This window comes from Chrysemys picta, chromosome 2, assembly GCF_011386835.1.
Source record: "Chrysemys picta bellii isolate R12L10 chromosome 2, ASM1138683v2, whole genome shotgun sequence".
NCBI classification, from domain to species: domain Eukaryota; kingdom Metazoa; phylum Chordata; order Testudines; family Emydidae; genus Chrysemys; species Chrysemys picta.
In genome coordinates, this window is record NC_088792.1 from 169300071 (window position 1) to 169315319 (window position 15249).

At 42.3% G+C, this 15249-nt stretch overlaps 1 protein-coding gene across 25 annotated transcripts in view; it reads right to left on the reverse strand.

Annotated features, from left to right (window-relative positions):
* PIGN (phosphatidylinositol glycan anchor biosynthesis class N) overlaps positions 1-15249 on the reverse strand; it is a 155976-nt gene that overhangs the window by 50012 nt on the left and 90715 nt on the right. For 23 of the 25 annotated variants that reach the window (XR_010598692.1, XR_010598694.1, XR_010598690.1 and 20 more), the window contains 5 exons: positions 11674-11813; positions 10635-10734; positions 10423-10515; positions 8861-8952; positions 2852-2963 (listed from right to left, as the gene is read on the reverse strand). Coding sequence is in view for 15 of the 25 variants with exons in the window: in XM_065584832.1 (XP_065440904.1) it covers positions 2852-2963; positions 8861-8952; positions 10423-10515; positions 10635-10734; positions 11674-11813 (537 nt within the window). In the remaining 10 variants the exon portion in view is untranslated. The remainder of the gene's footprint in view (positions 1-2851; positions 2964-8860; positions 8953-10422; positions 10516-10634; positions 10735-11673; positions 11814-15249) is intronic. The other 2 variants (XM_042860609.2, XM_065584834.1) reach the window with 1 other exon arrangement.

A 15249-nucleotide genomic window follows, 5' to 3' on the forward strand; every position in this document is an offset into this window, starting at 1 on the left:
CTGGCCTAATGGCAGGGACCCTATGAAGTGGTTGAACCCATGGGGGAAGTAACCTACAAGGTGCGGCAGCCAGGACGCAGAAAACAAGAACAGATTTATCACATTAACCTTCTGAAACCCTGGCATGCACAAGAGGCATGCACAACGGTCCAAAAAGACCTAACCCACGAAAACAAGCCTTCCAAACAGGTGAGAGTGTCTCCCGATTTAACACCAGACCAGAAGAATGAGGTGTCTGAGATGATCTTCCGGAACCAAGATGTGTTCTCGACAAAACCGGGTCGAACAACCGAGACATATCACCACATGGTCACAAACCCTGGGGCCAGAGTAACAATGAGGCCCTATCGGGTGCCAGCGGCAAAAAGGGAGGAAATAAAAGCAGAAGTAAAAAATAATACTGGAGTTGGGGATCATCCAAGAATCCCACAGTCAGTGGTCCAGCCCAATCGTGCTGGTGCCCAAACCTGATGGCACCAGAAGATTTTGCAACGACTTCCGGAGACTAAACGAAGTATCCCAGTTCGATGCGTACCCCATACCTCGCATAGATGAGCTAGTGGACCGTCTGGGTAATGCCCGATACTTGACTACCCTAGACTTGACAAAGGGGTACTGGCAGATTCCCCTTGCAGAAGACGCAAAGGAAAAGACTGCGTTCTCTACACCAGAGGGTCTTTTTCAATAAACTGTCCTCCCTTTTGGACTACATGGGGCCCCAGCTACCTTCCAGTACCTCATGGACATGCTATTACACCCGCATAACTGTTATGCTGCTGCCTACTTGGACGATATGGTCATTCATACCCCAGACTGGGAAACTCACCTGGAGAAGGTGGAGGCAGTCCTTGATACCTTCAGGCGAGCTGGCCTTACAGCAAACCCTGCCAAGTGTGCTGTTGGGTTTACAGAGGCCAAATATCTTGGCTACATTGTGGGAAAAGGTTTGGTAAAACCCCAAGTGAACAAGTTAGAGGCCATCCAAAATTGGCCCCGACCAAGTCGCAAGAAACAAGTCCGGGCATTCCTAGGTGTGGTGGGGTATTATTGACGATTTATCCCCCACTTTGCCACAAGGGCAAGCCCCCTGACAGACCTAGTGAAAGCCCGTGGACCTGATCTGGTGAGATGGTCTGACGCAGCAGAGGAAGCATTCACAGACCTACGGACTGCCCTCTGCAGTAACCCCGTACTGATAGCCCCTGATTTCACCAAGGAGTTTATCCTGCAGACGGATGCATCGGAAGTAGGGTTGGGGGCCATTCTATCACAGATGGTCAGGGAGGAGGAACACCCAATTCTATACCTCAGTCAGAAACTCCTTCCAAAGGAACAAAAATATGCAGTGGTGGAGAGAGAATGCCTTGCTGTAAAATGGGCCATGGAAACATTGCGCTACTACCTGCTCGGGCGCAGATTTGTCCTCGTGACCGACCATGCCCCTCTTCAATGGATGCAGCAGAACAAGGAGAAGAACACAAGGTTGACCAGATGGTTCTTATCCCTCCAACCTTTCCAGTTTCCTGTGCAACACAGAGCAGGGAGCCGTCATGGCAACGCTGACAGCTTGTCACGTGTGCACTGGCGTCCCAAGCTGCCCAACCCCTTGGCGTTGAGCAGGGGGAGGGATATGTGACAGACCCAGACCAGTGGGGTACAGGAGTCTGGTAGAGGGCAAATATACTGGTCACTGGATGAGTAGTTTTCTGTTCCCTGAGTGACCAGAGAAGGGGCTGCACTAGAGTAATCAGGAACCTGCTAGAACCAGTTAAGGCAGGCAGGCTAATTAGGACACCTGAAGCCAATTAAGAAGCTGCTAGAATCAATTAAGGCAGGCTAATCAAGGCACCTGGGTTTTAAAAGGAGCTCACTTCAGTTTGTGGTGCAAGTGTGAGGAGCTGGGAGCAAGAGGCGCAAGGAGCTGAGAGTGAGAGGGTGTGCTGCTGGAGGACTGAGGAGCACAAGCGTTAGCAGACACCAGGAGGAAGATCCTGTGGTGAGAATAAGGAAGGTGTTTGGAGGAGGCATGGGGAAGTAGCCCAGGGAGTTGTAGCTGTCATGCAGCTGTTACAGGAGGCACTATAGACAGCTGCAGTCCACAGGGCCCTGGGCTGGAACCCAGAGTAGAGGGCGGGCCCAGGTTCCCCCCAAACCTCCCAATTGACTTGGACCGTGGGTTCTTCCAGAGGGGAAGGTCTCTGGGCTATTCCCCAACCCACATGGTGAATCTCTGTGGCAAGAAAATCTGCCAATAAGCGCAGGACCCACCAAGATAGAGGGGGAACTTTGTCGCAACATATATTGTGAAAGAAATACCCACCAATTTCAGAAAGCCATACATAATTCTCAACTTTGCCATGATAAAAGAAATGGATTTAACCAGCAGAAAAGACCTAGATTACAGATTCGTGTTATTCTTCAAGTTCAAGCCAGAAATCGAAAAGATAAACTCTTAGGACCATACTGTGTCCTTGAATCAGCGAATGCAGTTTACACAAACGTCACTGGAAGTTACACATGTGGATTGAGGGTAAGACATTGACCTTGAAGAGGAAGGCATATAAACATACGTAAATGTGTGTGCATGTGTGTACGTACACACGTATCTATACATATGCATCAATACACACACAGAGAGAATGAATATCTGATACTGCAAATATTACCACATTTAAAAGTGCTTATTACTATGAGTATAGTTTCATTAAAAAAGTAGTCAATTGGATAACTCCCGATAATAAACAGAACTTCCTGATAGAGTTTGCAGGACTGGGTCCTTAGACAGTACATACAAATATACATATAAAAATTATTTTGCAACATTCAAATGTATTGAAAATTAGCAACTGACCTGAAAAAGGAGTATTGTCAGATCTTTCTTAGGCACATATTTATTTTTGCTTTTACAAAGACATGCCAGGAAGAAGGAAGAGATCAGGAGAATCACCAAACCTGCTACTGTTCTGTTAAATAAACAAACAATTATTAAAATGTCCCTCTTTATAAAATTCTCATAAGAATGATTTTCCCATAGGATTTTTCTCACAGGAATGAAACTAGTCATCTTACAAAATTACAGCTAGAAACATTCAGAAAGCATCTACAACCCATCTTTGGGAAACCAGACCAAGGAGTTAAAATTAATGATGTGACAGATGTTTTTTGAAGGCTTGTCATCCATAAACTTTCACTGTGGCCTTCTTTTTTCTCTATCCTAGGTCTTTGTTTTGTTTATGTGTCTTGTTCATCATGTTAACCTAACACCCATCATTCTTTGCTTTCTTTGAATTACTTTCTTTGCAAGTCTATGAGTTGAATTACAAAAATCTGTGATTTAAAGTAATTTGCTTCAAGGTTTTTTGGGTCACATTAAGAAATTGCATTTAAATGATAATATATATTAGTGGTAGTACAACAGTCTGATTCTGCTAGAAAGAATGTCACTATTCATCATATGATAATTTCTTTTTTCTTAAAAGATGGTTTCAACTCACTTGAATAGAATAATCTAAGTTTTGTTTTATTTTCCATTAACTCCCCACTTAACGTCCTCTTGCTTAACGTTGTTTTGATCTTACGTCCCTGCTCAATTACAGAACATGTTCCATTTAAAGTTGTGCAATGCTTCACTAATAATGTTGTTTGGCTGCCTGCTTTGTCCACAGCTGGCAGCCCCCCCATCAGCTTCCATACCCCCCCCCCTCCCCAGCGCCTCCCACCCGCCGGCAGACCCCGCGGATCAGCGCCTTCCCCGTCCTCCTCCCGCCTCCTGCCCACGGCAATCAGCTGGCTTGTGGTGTTCAGGAGGGAGGGGGGGTAGGAGCAAGGACTCGGCACGCAGGCTCCCCCTCCCTCCCCTGCTTCCCGAACTCCACAAACCAGCTGATTGCCGCGGGCAGGAGGCAGGGGAGGGAGGGGGGAGGTGTGCTGCGTCTCGCTCCTCCTCCTTCCCTCCTGCCCGCGGCAATCAGTTGGCTTGGGATGTTCGGGGGCAGGAGGGAGGGAGGAGGAATGAGGATTCAGCGCACAGGCTCCCCCCTCCCTCCTTTCCCTCCTGCCTGTGGCAATCAGCTGGCTTGCACCCTTCAGGAGGCAGGTGAGGGAGAGGGAGCCTGCGTGCGGAGTCCTCGCTCCTCCCCCCTCCCTCCTGAATGCTGCAAGCCAGCTGATTGCTGCGGGCAGGAGGCAGGTGAGGGAGGGGGGAGGAGCAAGGGACACGGCATGCGGAGTAAAGGGGAAGGTGGGGGGGGAGGAAGAAAAGGCGGGTTAAGGGTGGGGGGTTGGGGAAAGGGGTGGCAAGGGCGGGCCGAAGGTTGAGCCCCCCCCGCCCCTGGTGCTTACAGAGTAGGGGAAGCTGCCGCTGCAGCTGTGCAATGTGCTTAGACTTAGCCTACAGCACCTTCAGCCTCCTTGCCTGCCTCATTGTCTCCAGTGCCAGTGGGCTGTGCCTGTGTGGGGTAAGGCGGGGGCACCTCCCAACTATAGTACTGTACTGTACTGTATGGCAAAAAAAAAATTCCCTGGACCTTAAACACCCCCCCCCCCCATGTACATTCATTCTTATGGGGAAACTGGATTCTCTTAACATCGTTTCACTTAAAGTCACATTTTTTAGGAACATAACTACAACGTTAAGTGAGGAGTTACTGTACTGTTATAAAAATGAATGAAAATTAAAAGAGCCTGACTGACAACAGTGACAACCAAAGTTCTCCACTTAACTAAATTTATGACTAAGTTTAACACCCTTGTAAGGGGCAAAATACCAAAGAAACGCACCACAGTAGTATTTAACTTCCAAGAGGGGAATGACACAAAAATGAGGAGGCTAGTTAAATAGAAATTAAAAGGAACAGTCATAAGAGTGAAATGCCTGCAAGTTGAATGGAAACTTTTTAAAATCATCATAATAGAGGCTCAAACTGGATGTACATCCCAAATAAAAAAAAACAAACAAAAACAAAAACAAACAGTAAGAGGACCAAAAAACCCACCACCACGGCTAAACAACAGAATAAAAGAGGCAGTCAGAGGCAAAAAGACATCCTTTAAAAATTGGAAGTCAAATCCTACTGAAGAAAATAGAAAGGAGCATAAACACTGGCAAGTCAAATGTAAAAGTATATTTAGTCAGGCCAAAAAAAAAAAAAAAAGGATTTGAAGAGCAACAAGAAAAAGACACAAAATCTAACAGTAAAATTTAAGTACATCAGAAGCAGGAAGCCTGCAAACAATCAGTGAGGCCACTGGACGATCAAGGTGCTACAGGAGTACTCAATGAAGACAAGGCCATTGTGGAGAAGCTAAATGAAGTCTTTGCATTGGTGTTCACAGCAGAAGATGTGAGGAAGTTTCCCACACCTGAGCCATTCTTTTTAGGTGGCAAATCTGAGGAACTGTCTCAGATTGAGGTGTCAATAGAGGAGGTTTTGAAACACAGGGAAAAATGAAACAGTAGTAAATCACCAGGAAATACCCAAGAGTTCTGAAGGAATCAGTTAGGAAACAGCAGAACTTACAACTGTGGTATATAACCTATTGCTTAAATCAGCTTAAGTCAGACTGGTGGATAGCTAATGTGACACCAATATTTTAAAAAGGCTCTAGAGATGATCCTGGAAATTACAGGCCAGTGAGACTAACTTCAATACCAGGCAAATTGGTTGAAACTATAGTAAAGAACAGAATTATCAGACACCTAGATGAACATGATACAAAAGAGTCAACACAGCTTTTCTAAGTAGAAATCATGCCTCACCAATATACTAGAATTCTTTGAAGGAGGGAGTCAACAAACATGTCCAAGGGTGATCCAGTAGATACAGTGTACTTAGACTTTCAGAAAGCCTTTGACAAGGTCCCGCACCAAAGGCTCTTAAGCAAAGTAAGCAATCATGGTATAAGAGGGAAGGGTCCTCTCATGGATCAGTAACCAGTTAAAAGATAGGAAACACAGGATAGAAATAAACAGTCAGTTTTCACAGTGGAGAGAAGTAAATAGCAGAGTCCACAAAGGGTCTGTACTGAAACCAGTTCTGTTCAACATATTCATAAATGATCCGGGAAAAAGGGGTACACAGTGAGGTGGGAAAGTTTGCAAATGATACAAAATTACTCAAGATAGTTAAGTCCAAAGCTGATTGTGCAGAGTTACAAAGGGATCTCACAAAACTGGGTAACTGGGCAACAAAATGGCAAATGAAATTCAATGTTGAGAAATGCAAAGTAATGCACATTGGAAGACATAATCCCAACTATACACAAAAAATGATGGGGTCTAAATTAGCTGTTATCACTCAAGAAAGAGATCTTGGAATCATTTTGAATAGTTCTCTGAAAACATCTGCTCAATGTGCAGCGGCAGTCAAAAAGCTAACAAAACGTTAGAGACTATTAGGAAAGAAATAGATAATAAGATAGAAAATATCATAATGCCACTATATAAATCCATGATACACCCACACCTTGAATACTGCATGCAGTTCTGGTCACCTCATCACAAAAAAAGATACATTAGAATTTGAAAAAGTACAATAGAAGGACAACAAAAATGATTAAGGGTATGGAACAGCTTCCATATGAGAGATTAAAAAGACTGCGACTGTTCATCTTGGAAGAGAGACGACCAAGGGGCAATATGATAAAGGTTTATAAAATCATGAATGGTGTGAAGAAAGTGAATAAGGAACACAACACACAAACCAGGGATCACCCAATGAAATTAATAGGCAGCAGGTTTAAAACAAACAAAAGGAAGTATTTCTTACACAACGCACAGTCAACATGTGGAACTCATTGTCAGGGATGTTGTGAAGGTCAAAAGTATAACTGGGTTAAAAAAAAATTAGATAAGTTCATGTAAAATAACTCGACCAATGGCTATTAGCCAAAATAGTCAGGGATGCAATTCTATGCATTGGGTGTCTCTAAACCTCTGACTGCTAGAAGCTGGGACTGGACAACAGGGAATGGATCACTTGATAAATTGTTCTGTTCTGCTCACTCCCTCTGAAGCATCTGGCACTGGCCACTATTGGAAGATAGGATAGTGGACTAGACAGACCATGGGTTATGTTTATCTTTATGTTCTTTTTCTTGTAGCAAAAGCTCAGCAAGGGGGAAAGTACTGCAAGCGTCCCTGGACTATTCCTACAACATGCTTCAGCCTTGATGTAAAGGATCAGCCATAAGTAGTAATAAAGTTATACCTATCTCATAGAACTGGAAGGGACCCTGAAAGGTCATTGAGTCCAGCACCCTGCCTTCAATAGCAGGACCAAGTACTGATTTTGCCCCAGATCCCTAAGTGGCCCCTTCAAGGATTGAACTCACAACCCTGGGTTTAGCAGGCCAATGCTCAAACCACTGAGCTATCCCTCCCCCCAAGTTCTAATACCCACTCATTCCCTGAACTCTCTGCAGAGACTACCAACAACCTGTCTGAGACTGGTTTTGTAATGTGGACAGATGCACAGCAAAAAATGAACAAACAACAAAAAATTAACTCGGGCCACTGAATTGCCATCATGTAATGACTTGCAGGTACTGATGATAACCAATATTGAAATTACACAAGGGCTACCTAGTTTGAGTTTTCAAATTACTGAAGGAAACTTGATCTTGGATTTGGGGCTGCTAGGGTCATAGCCTTGGAACATGTGCATTTTGCTCACCACGGTGTAATAAATGCACCTGGATCTCAGTGAAGCTCTGGTTTATTTATCTTTGTAGTTTCTCTTCCATCCCTTCCCTTAGCTTCATGTGTTCCAAGAAGCCATGTATATTTTCAAAATCCAAAAAACCCAAGACAACAGTTAAACAAGCACAAAACATTTCAGAGCTGTAAAGATGAACTGGAGGAGGGGGACCAAAAGGATACCCAGCAAGTGCCAGTTGCATTAGGGATCACTTGCAATGAAAAAGCAGGGAGAGAAGGAAACCGGAGTGCCTGGAGGAACAGAGTAGTGGATAGAATCCAATGTGCATTAAAAAAAAAAAGAATGAACTAGACTGGATTGGAGGAAATGTATGCATACATATGCAGCCAAAAGATGCTAATAAGGTATGAAAAATCCTCTTAGATATTCCTAAAATGCCTACCACAATGACAAAAGATGAGTGGGTTGGCAGTAGATGGGGAAGGGTTGGATCGAAAATCTGTTAGGATGGACTAAAACTCAATGAGCAGTGTTGGAATTATGTCTGGGAAAAGCATCAATACCTCTGAAAATATTTAGGATCATAGCTCTTCCCCCACCTTCCAAACATCATGCTGCATAGCCAGGTATCAGAGCTCTAATGGCATCTCTTACTCAAGCACAGTGACAGCATGCTAAAATGACTCCATTAGGCACAATGTGTCGAGCAGGGAAAGAAGTGTTGTGTGAAGTTCAAATCAAGCATTTTCTTTCTCTGCATTAAGTTCTATACTACATCTAACCAACCCATGCTGGGCCAATCAGTGGGACTGGCAAGTAGACTGGTGAGAGGTGATGCCTGCAAGATGAAGTGGTAGTTGGCAATGAGAATGGAGTGGATGATGGAGATAATAGAAGTGCACAAGAAAAAACTGACAATGGCTCAGTGGGGGAAGAGACAAAGGAAAGAAGAGGAGGAAATGCACAATATGGGAAGGAGACGCCAAAGAGAAAATCAAGGAGGAAAGGATACAGGAAACAGGAAAACAAAGAAAAGCTAGATACATAATAAAAGAGAAAAAAAATCCATCCCATTAATGTGAGTACTTCATTAGCTACAGACTTTTATTCAATGACAAATTACTTAAAATTAGATATGGGAATTTAAATTTGTGAATATTAAATGGAAAAATAAAGAGCTTTAATCAACAAAATGTTCTTACACCAGAGAAATATTAGGCTCTCTTCCTACAACAGGCATCAAGGGAAACATTGCCAAGAGTAAACATAATAGAGTCCAGCACAGTGTTGTTACCTAGAAGAAAGAAACAAACAACAGCATCTTTGCAAATCATGCCTGCAGACAAAACTGACTGCACAGAGAAAACATTTCTGTATTTGCTATACTGAGCTAATAGTACAGTCAGCCATTAGAATCTCCATCAGAATAAATGGTCGCATGCATCATGGATAGGATAAACTGAAAAAAATTGACAGGGCCATTTATACTACAGCACTTTGACCCTGATTCAGGGAAGCATTTAAATAATTTCTAAAGTCCTATTGAAATCAAGAAGAAATAAAGTTAAGAGTGTGTTTAAGTGCTTTCCTGAATTGGGGCCTTTGAGCACAACTTGTTATTCAGAAAACCGGGTTTATTTATAACTTTCTGGAAATCAGTGAAATGCAAGATGAGATCCCAATAAAACTAATATTATCACAGATATTCTATAATATAACTACTCAGAAGAACAAGTAACCATGAATTGTCTTAAATACATTAAAATAATTAACAGTCGAATAGGAAGCTGCCACCTGGACAGTTTTATAATGCAAAGACAGACTCAGGAATCTCTCTCATTTGAATACAAGAGAAAAGAAGTATCTTTAGAGTTGTCATAATACATTTTAAAAATTAGAGTTTGCTGTGTTTTTTGGATTAAAAAGGGTTCTGAATAAATTAACAGTGATGGCTGACATTGAAAGCTGCTGCTTTCCCACGCATTCAAGTGGAAACAGTGCCATCTGACTCCCACCCTACAGCACCAGACTAGAGCTTTTGCTGGGAAACTTTAGTACAATGGCAGATTCAGAGGCGAGACGAGGTACACTATTTGGTTACAGAGATAGTGAAACAGTGACAGATTATTATAATAGCTATTTTAAAAATTAATTTTCAATAAATATTTGTATTTAAAAAATAGCTACAGGCCTACAGTATTATGACTAATCATTGTAAGCTTCCTTTAAGGACCTCAATGTTTATAAAACTGTTACATTTTAGTAAAATATCTGTGTATGTTTCATGACTATTTTCATGGGATTTTATCCCAAGCCCTTTTAATTATTACATCACAGAATACAACAACTGAACACTGGTAACACTGACGCTAGCCTGAAAACAGGATGGCAACATGACACAGCTAACTGGGACACTAGACTTCAGCAGAAATCTTGGATTTCCTAACCAATTTGTTGGACCATTACAGTGACTACCAAAAGAGTGCAGACACACTACAGTCAAGATCAGCTTTCAGTCAAGTGTCATGACAGGGCTGCTCGGTCAGCACCCTTACTGCTTGGCCTGTGAAACTGTAACATCAATAGATCCAGGAAATGTGGCATTATCTTGTCCTGCTTGATGTTAGCCATTATAGTGATAACAGGAAGTGCATTACAGGAATGAGAATCAGGAGACCACAGTCCAAAAGAGGAGACCAACCATTTACTAAAAGGTAACCAACTGCCAATCAATTTAATGCCTTTTGGCAAAGCATTACTGTACCTTTGCCTGAGCCCACAGTCGTGTGATCAATGGCCAGCCAGCAAAGGCAATGAGACCAACAGTAAGTGTAGAGCGGTAAAAAAAGCTGAAAACCTAATAAAAAATTTCAATAAGAAAATGAAAAACAAACTTTAATAAAAGCAACATTTCCTCAAGCAGATAAAAAGCTAACAATGAGGTCCTTTATAAATACATAGTAATAAAGTACTTACTAATATTTCAATTCCCAGAGCACCAGCTACTAAGAATCCAATAGACTGACCCAGAGGAAATACCAAGAGCAATGACGCAAGGTCTTGAATAACTCTGAATCTGTTTAGGAAGATTGCATAGGACAATCATTATCTTTAGTTAAAACAAATTAGACAGGATCACTGCCATAAATTAGGAGGTTTAAGAGTGTAAGTGCTCAGAAGCAGCCCTCATTTTTTTAACTTTACACATTGACACCATCAGAACTACCTTCATGTGTATGGACTACTGAGTTTATGAATATTTACATTAAGTTCAGCATCCACTGAAACTGATGAAAAATTCAAAAGCGTTGACAAAAATATGCCTGGTTAGCTTTATTAGTGTCTACTTAAACAGGTCATTACTAAAAGCCAACAGTAATGTACAGTTTTCTTTGAATAATACAAACAGCCAATATGTCAGGCAGGTAACGGCAACTGCAAACTTACAAATATTTCCATAATCGAGAGCATTTTTTCAGCATAGGCCAGAACCATCAACCAATTTTGCAGAATTAGAACCTGATTCTGAATAGTGCTGGGTGTCCTCAATTGCAGTGGGGGTTGAGAGTGTTCAGCACTTTGGACCAGACTTAGTTTGAAAAATCACTGAAAAAAGGAACATTTTGCCAAACTTATGAAATCAGTTTCTGAAAAATTCCTCTCCAACACATCAGGAACTTGCTCCAGGGGCTAGAGTCTAGAGGCAGCTTCTCCCACACACTGCAATGTTATTTTGGTTTTGGAGGGTATGAGACCATTTTTATTGGTCAAAAAAATTTCCAAATAGAAGAGGTATCTACTAGAAGGGCCAAATATAGCTGTCAGTTTGGAAACCCCACTTCACCTGCTAGGGAGAGATAAACCAGAGTGTCCTGGAAGGTCCTGGAAAATGAATACTTCATAAAAGGAAGAAAAACATTTCTCAATGACTTTTGCATAATTTGATTGTCAACAAAGGGCAGGGCGTAGAAGACGAGCGAGATGAGTTTATGAATCAGCTTGATTCTTTACTTACTCTTTCACAACTGCATACCATACTGGTACCGGTAACAGACAATATATGTAATACGTCCACGGACAGGTTTGAATCAGCAGGAAAAAAGCTATTAATACTCCAATAGCTGCAAAACCATACAAAAGGAGAACAGTAGATGCCTGAAATGCAAATGATTCATATAAACATTCCTGAAACAGTACTCTAATATTTCAAACTTCAGAATACTATTTCCCAGTTATCTGATGCACAGTACATCAAACATTATTCCAAGAAAGCAGCTAAACTAATGTACAAGGCGGCTCATCAGCAAACTGTATAGTGTTTCCAGGCAGAAAAATACTTAGGAATGGCATTTAAACATATAGGGCTAAAATTTTCAAGCAAAAGGACTTACAGGAAACTGCACATGAAAAATGTGTGTGCACAAACAACACTGATCTGTGCATGCACAATGTACTTGAAAATCGAAGAGAGTTATAGTTACTCAGAATTTTGGAAAATAAGGATACTTCTATTTAGGTGTCTAAATATGCATTTAAAAAAATAAATTTTAGCACCCAAGTTTGTATAACATTTACTATGTCCAAAAGTTTCAACGTAAAATTCCATGTGCACATTTGTTTCTTTTGTGTAAGAAATTAGTAGGAGAAGAAACTTCAGTAATCAAACTGGAATACAATTCTTTAATTACTATTGGAAAATCCAACCCTCTTTTCAGGAACTACGGACTGATTCTCCACAGCCTTCTCTTACGTGAGTAAGGTTTTTCTGTGTAAGGCAGGTCTGCAAGAAGAGGCTTCAAGTTTGCATTTATTTGTTGAAATTAATTTATTTGGTATTAATCCTCTTTTTTCTAAACCTTTTTGAATTTTGATGTTCATACAAGAAACCAAGGGACGTGGCTATTTTTATTTATATTGTGATAACTCCTAGAAGCCACAGCCCCATTGTGCTAGCAACTGCAGAAACTCATCACAAAAGAGATGAGCCTTGCCCTGAAGAGCTTACAAACTAAGTATAAGACTATAGACAAGAGATGGCTATAGATAACTATTGTTTAAAAGCTTCTAGACATAGCTAGCCCTGTTAATGATTTTAAAAAATTGGGCTTCTCCAAAGAATTTATAACCTAAAGAGAATATTCCTTTTAGTAGGGAAGAGAGATTGCACATTGTTTTATCATGCTTGTTTATTGTGGAATAAAGGGCCTGTACGAAAGAGGAATTTCAGAAAATATAAAACTCTGATGTACACTTAGAAATGGATGAAATTTTCTAAACTGATACTTCTTAAAATAGCACTAGTGCATATCCATCACCTCTATGTTTACAAAGAGGAACATTAAATAAGCATTTTCCTTTCTTGTCACAGCTTTTATTTACATTGATTCAGGAACCACTCACTGTAATCTGGGAACATTCTGATATTTGAAAGGTTAAAGTTTTATTAAATATTTTTGTTCCGAAGCCCATTAAAACTTGACATAACATGCAAAAGCCTTAGGATCCAAGGGCAGTCTTTGGTACATTATATGCTGACAGCCTAAAAAAACCAACAACCCTATCTATTGTTTTTCTTCTATAAGTTGTGTCAACTTCTTTGAAGGAGTAAAAATATATAGTGGGATATGCAAACATATTAAACATGTAGGGGAGAGCAGACCAGGTAGCTAGTGTAAAACATTCATTCCTCTTCCTTCCCCTGTAATTGACATAAAACTGTCTATCTAAACCAGAGGTGGGCAAACTATGGCCCGCGGGTCACATCTGGCCCGCACGGCTGTCCTGCCCGGCCCCTGAGCTCCCAGCCGGCCCCAGCCCCTGCCCTGCTGCCCCCCAGAACCTCAGCTCACCGTGCCGCCAGCGCAGCGGCGTGGCTGGCTCCGGCCTGGGCAGCGCGGCTTAGGTGCAGATTTACAAGTGAACACAGGGTGCCCTGGCACGGCCCCCCCCAACAACAGGGGACCCCAGGGTCCGGGCACTTGGGCAGCTCAGCACCGGCGCACCCTCCGCGGGGGGGAGGGTGCGCCGGTGCTGAGCTGCCCGAGTGCCCGGACCCTGGGGAGGGGAAAGAGGAGGAGAGGGGCTGCACTGAGGGGGCAGGAGAGCAGGCAGGCAGTGCGGGTTGCAGGAGCCCGTGGAACGCGGCTGGAGGACTCAGGAGGAGCACCAGGTGGCCATGTAGCTGGCCGGAGAGAAGCGGTGCTTTGAAGGGGAACCGCTGCTTCTCTCTGGCTGCGCAGCTGCCCCTGCTGCTCCTGAGTCCTCCGCCCATGTTCGCAGGGCCACATTCTGAAAGGGGCTTGGTAGGGGGGGTGGATAGGGGCTGAGGTCCCAGGGGGGCGGTTAGGGGCAGTGGGTCCCGGGAGGGGACGGTCAGGGGACAAGGAGCAGGGGGGTTGGATGGGTCAGGGATTCTGAGGGGGGCAGTCAGGGGGCAGGAAGTGGGAGGGGGCACGCTGTTTGGGGAGGCACAGCCTTCCTTACCTGGCCCTCCATGCTATTTCGCAACCCCAATGTGGCCCTCGGGCCAAAAAGTTTGCCCACCCCTGATCTAAACTGATGGGAAGTATCAGATCTAAATGACTTTTAAAATAAAATTTCTGGCATGTTATGTCATATTAAGTTAGGATAAGATATGTCAAATTGAAAACTGACCTAATGCAACTCATTCTATCACAACTGTTAATATACATCTTTTGGCTCCACAACTTGGTCCCAAATTGCAGATGAAAGGAGATTTACATTTTCTGTGGATGTTTAAAAATAGGAAAAATTGATAAACTTAGAATTCTTCCTAAATTAAATAACACATTATTTTAAGGGGAAGTGTTTTCGTGAGGACATAAAAAGCCACACACAGTTTTAGGAGACAATTAACGTAAACAGTCCTATTAGCCAGTCTGGATTAACAATCACAAGATATTTTAATGTTAAATAATTAGAATTAAGGGCGAATATGTATTTACACAGCTATGTTCTTCTGATGTTAAGCCAATATGAAAGAAGGGAGAAGTTAGTTTATATTCTCCTACCTCATACAGTATTACCAGCAAAATGGCTGTCACTAGCATTAAATTAGAAAGGCCAATATTAGGGAGAATTCCCCCAAGCACCAATTTAAGCCTTCATTTCCAAAAACATTGCCCAATACTGTACATGGAAAGATATGTGTCTGTCTGAGTGTAGTTTCATAATGTGACTGAGCAAAATACAAATAGTTTTCCTTTAATACAACTACACTACATTTCTAACACATGGTCATGAATGACAAGAAGTGGGAAATACTGCAAACACAGTCAGAGAACCTATGGCCAAAATTCATCTCAGTAAAATAATAATAAAAAAGAACAAAAGAAATCTGGTAAGGAGGAGGGAAAAGAGCAGTGTCATGAAAAGGCTAACAGAGTCTCCACTGATGTGGAGACTGACCTGGTTAAATATGGATACATGGTCTGTATTTCTTGACTTTAATGAATCAATGTATACCACAGTTGCTATGAACTACAAACATACTGCCACTAGAAGCAATGGAATCTGTCCCATCTTTTCGATGTCCTGAACCGTACCTGCAGGTTGGTGAGGGAGATTTCCC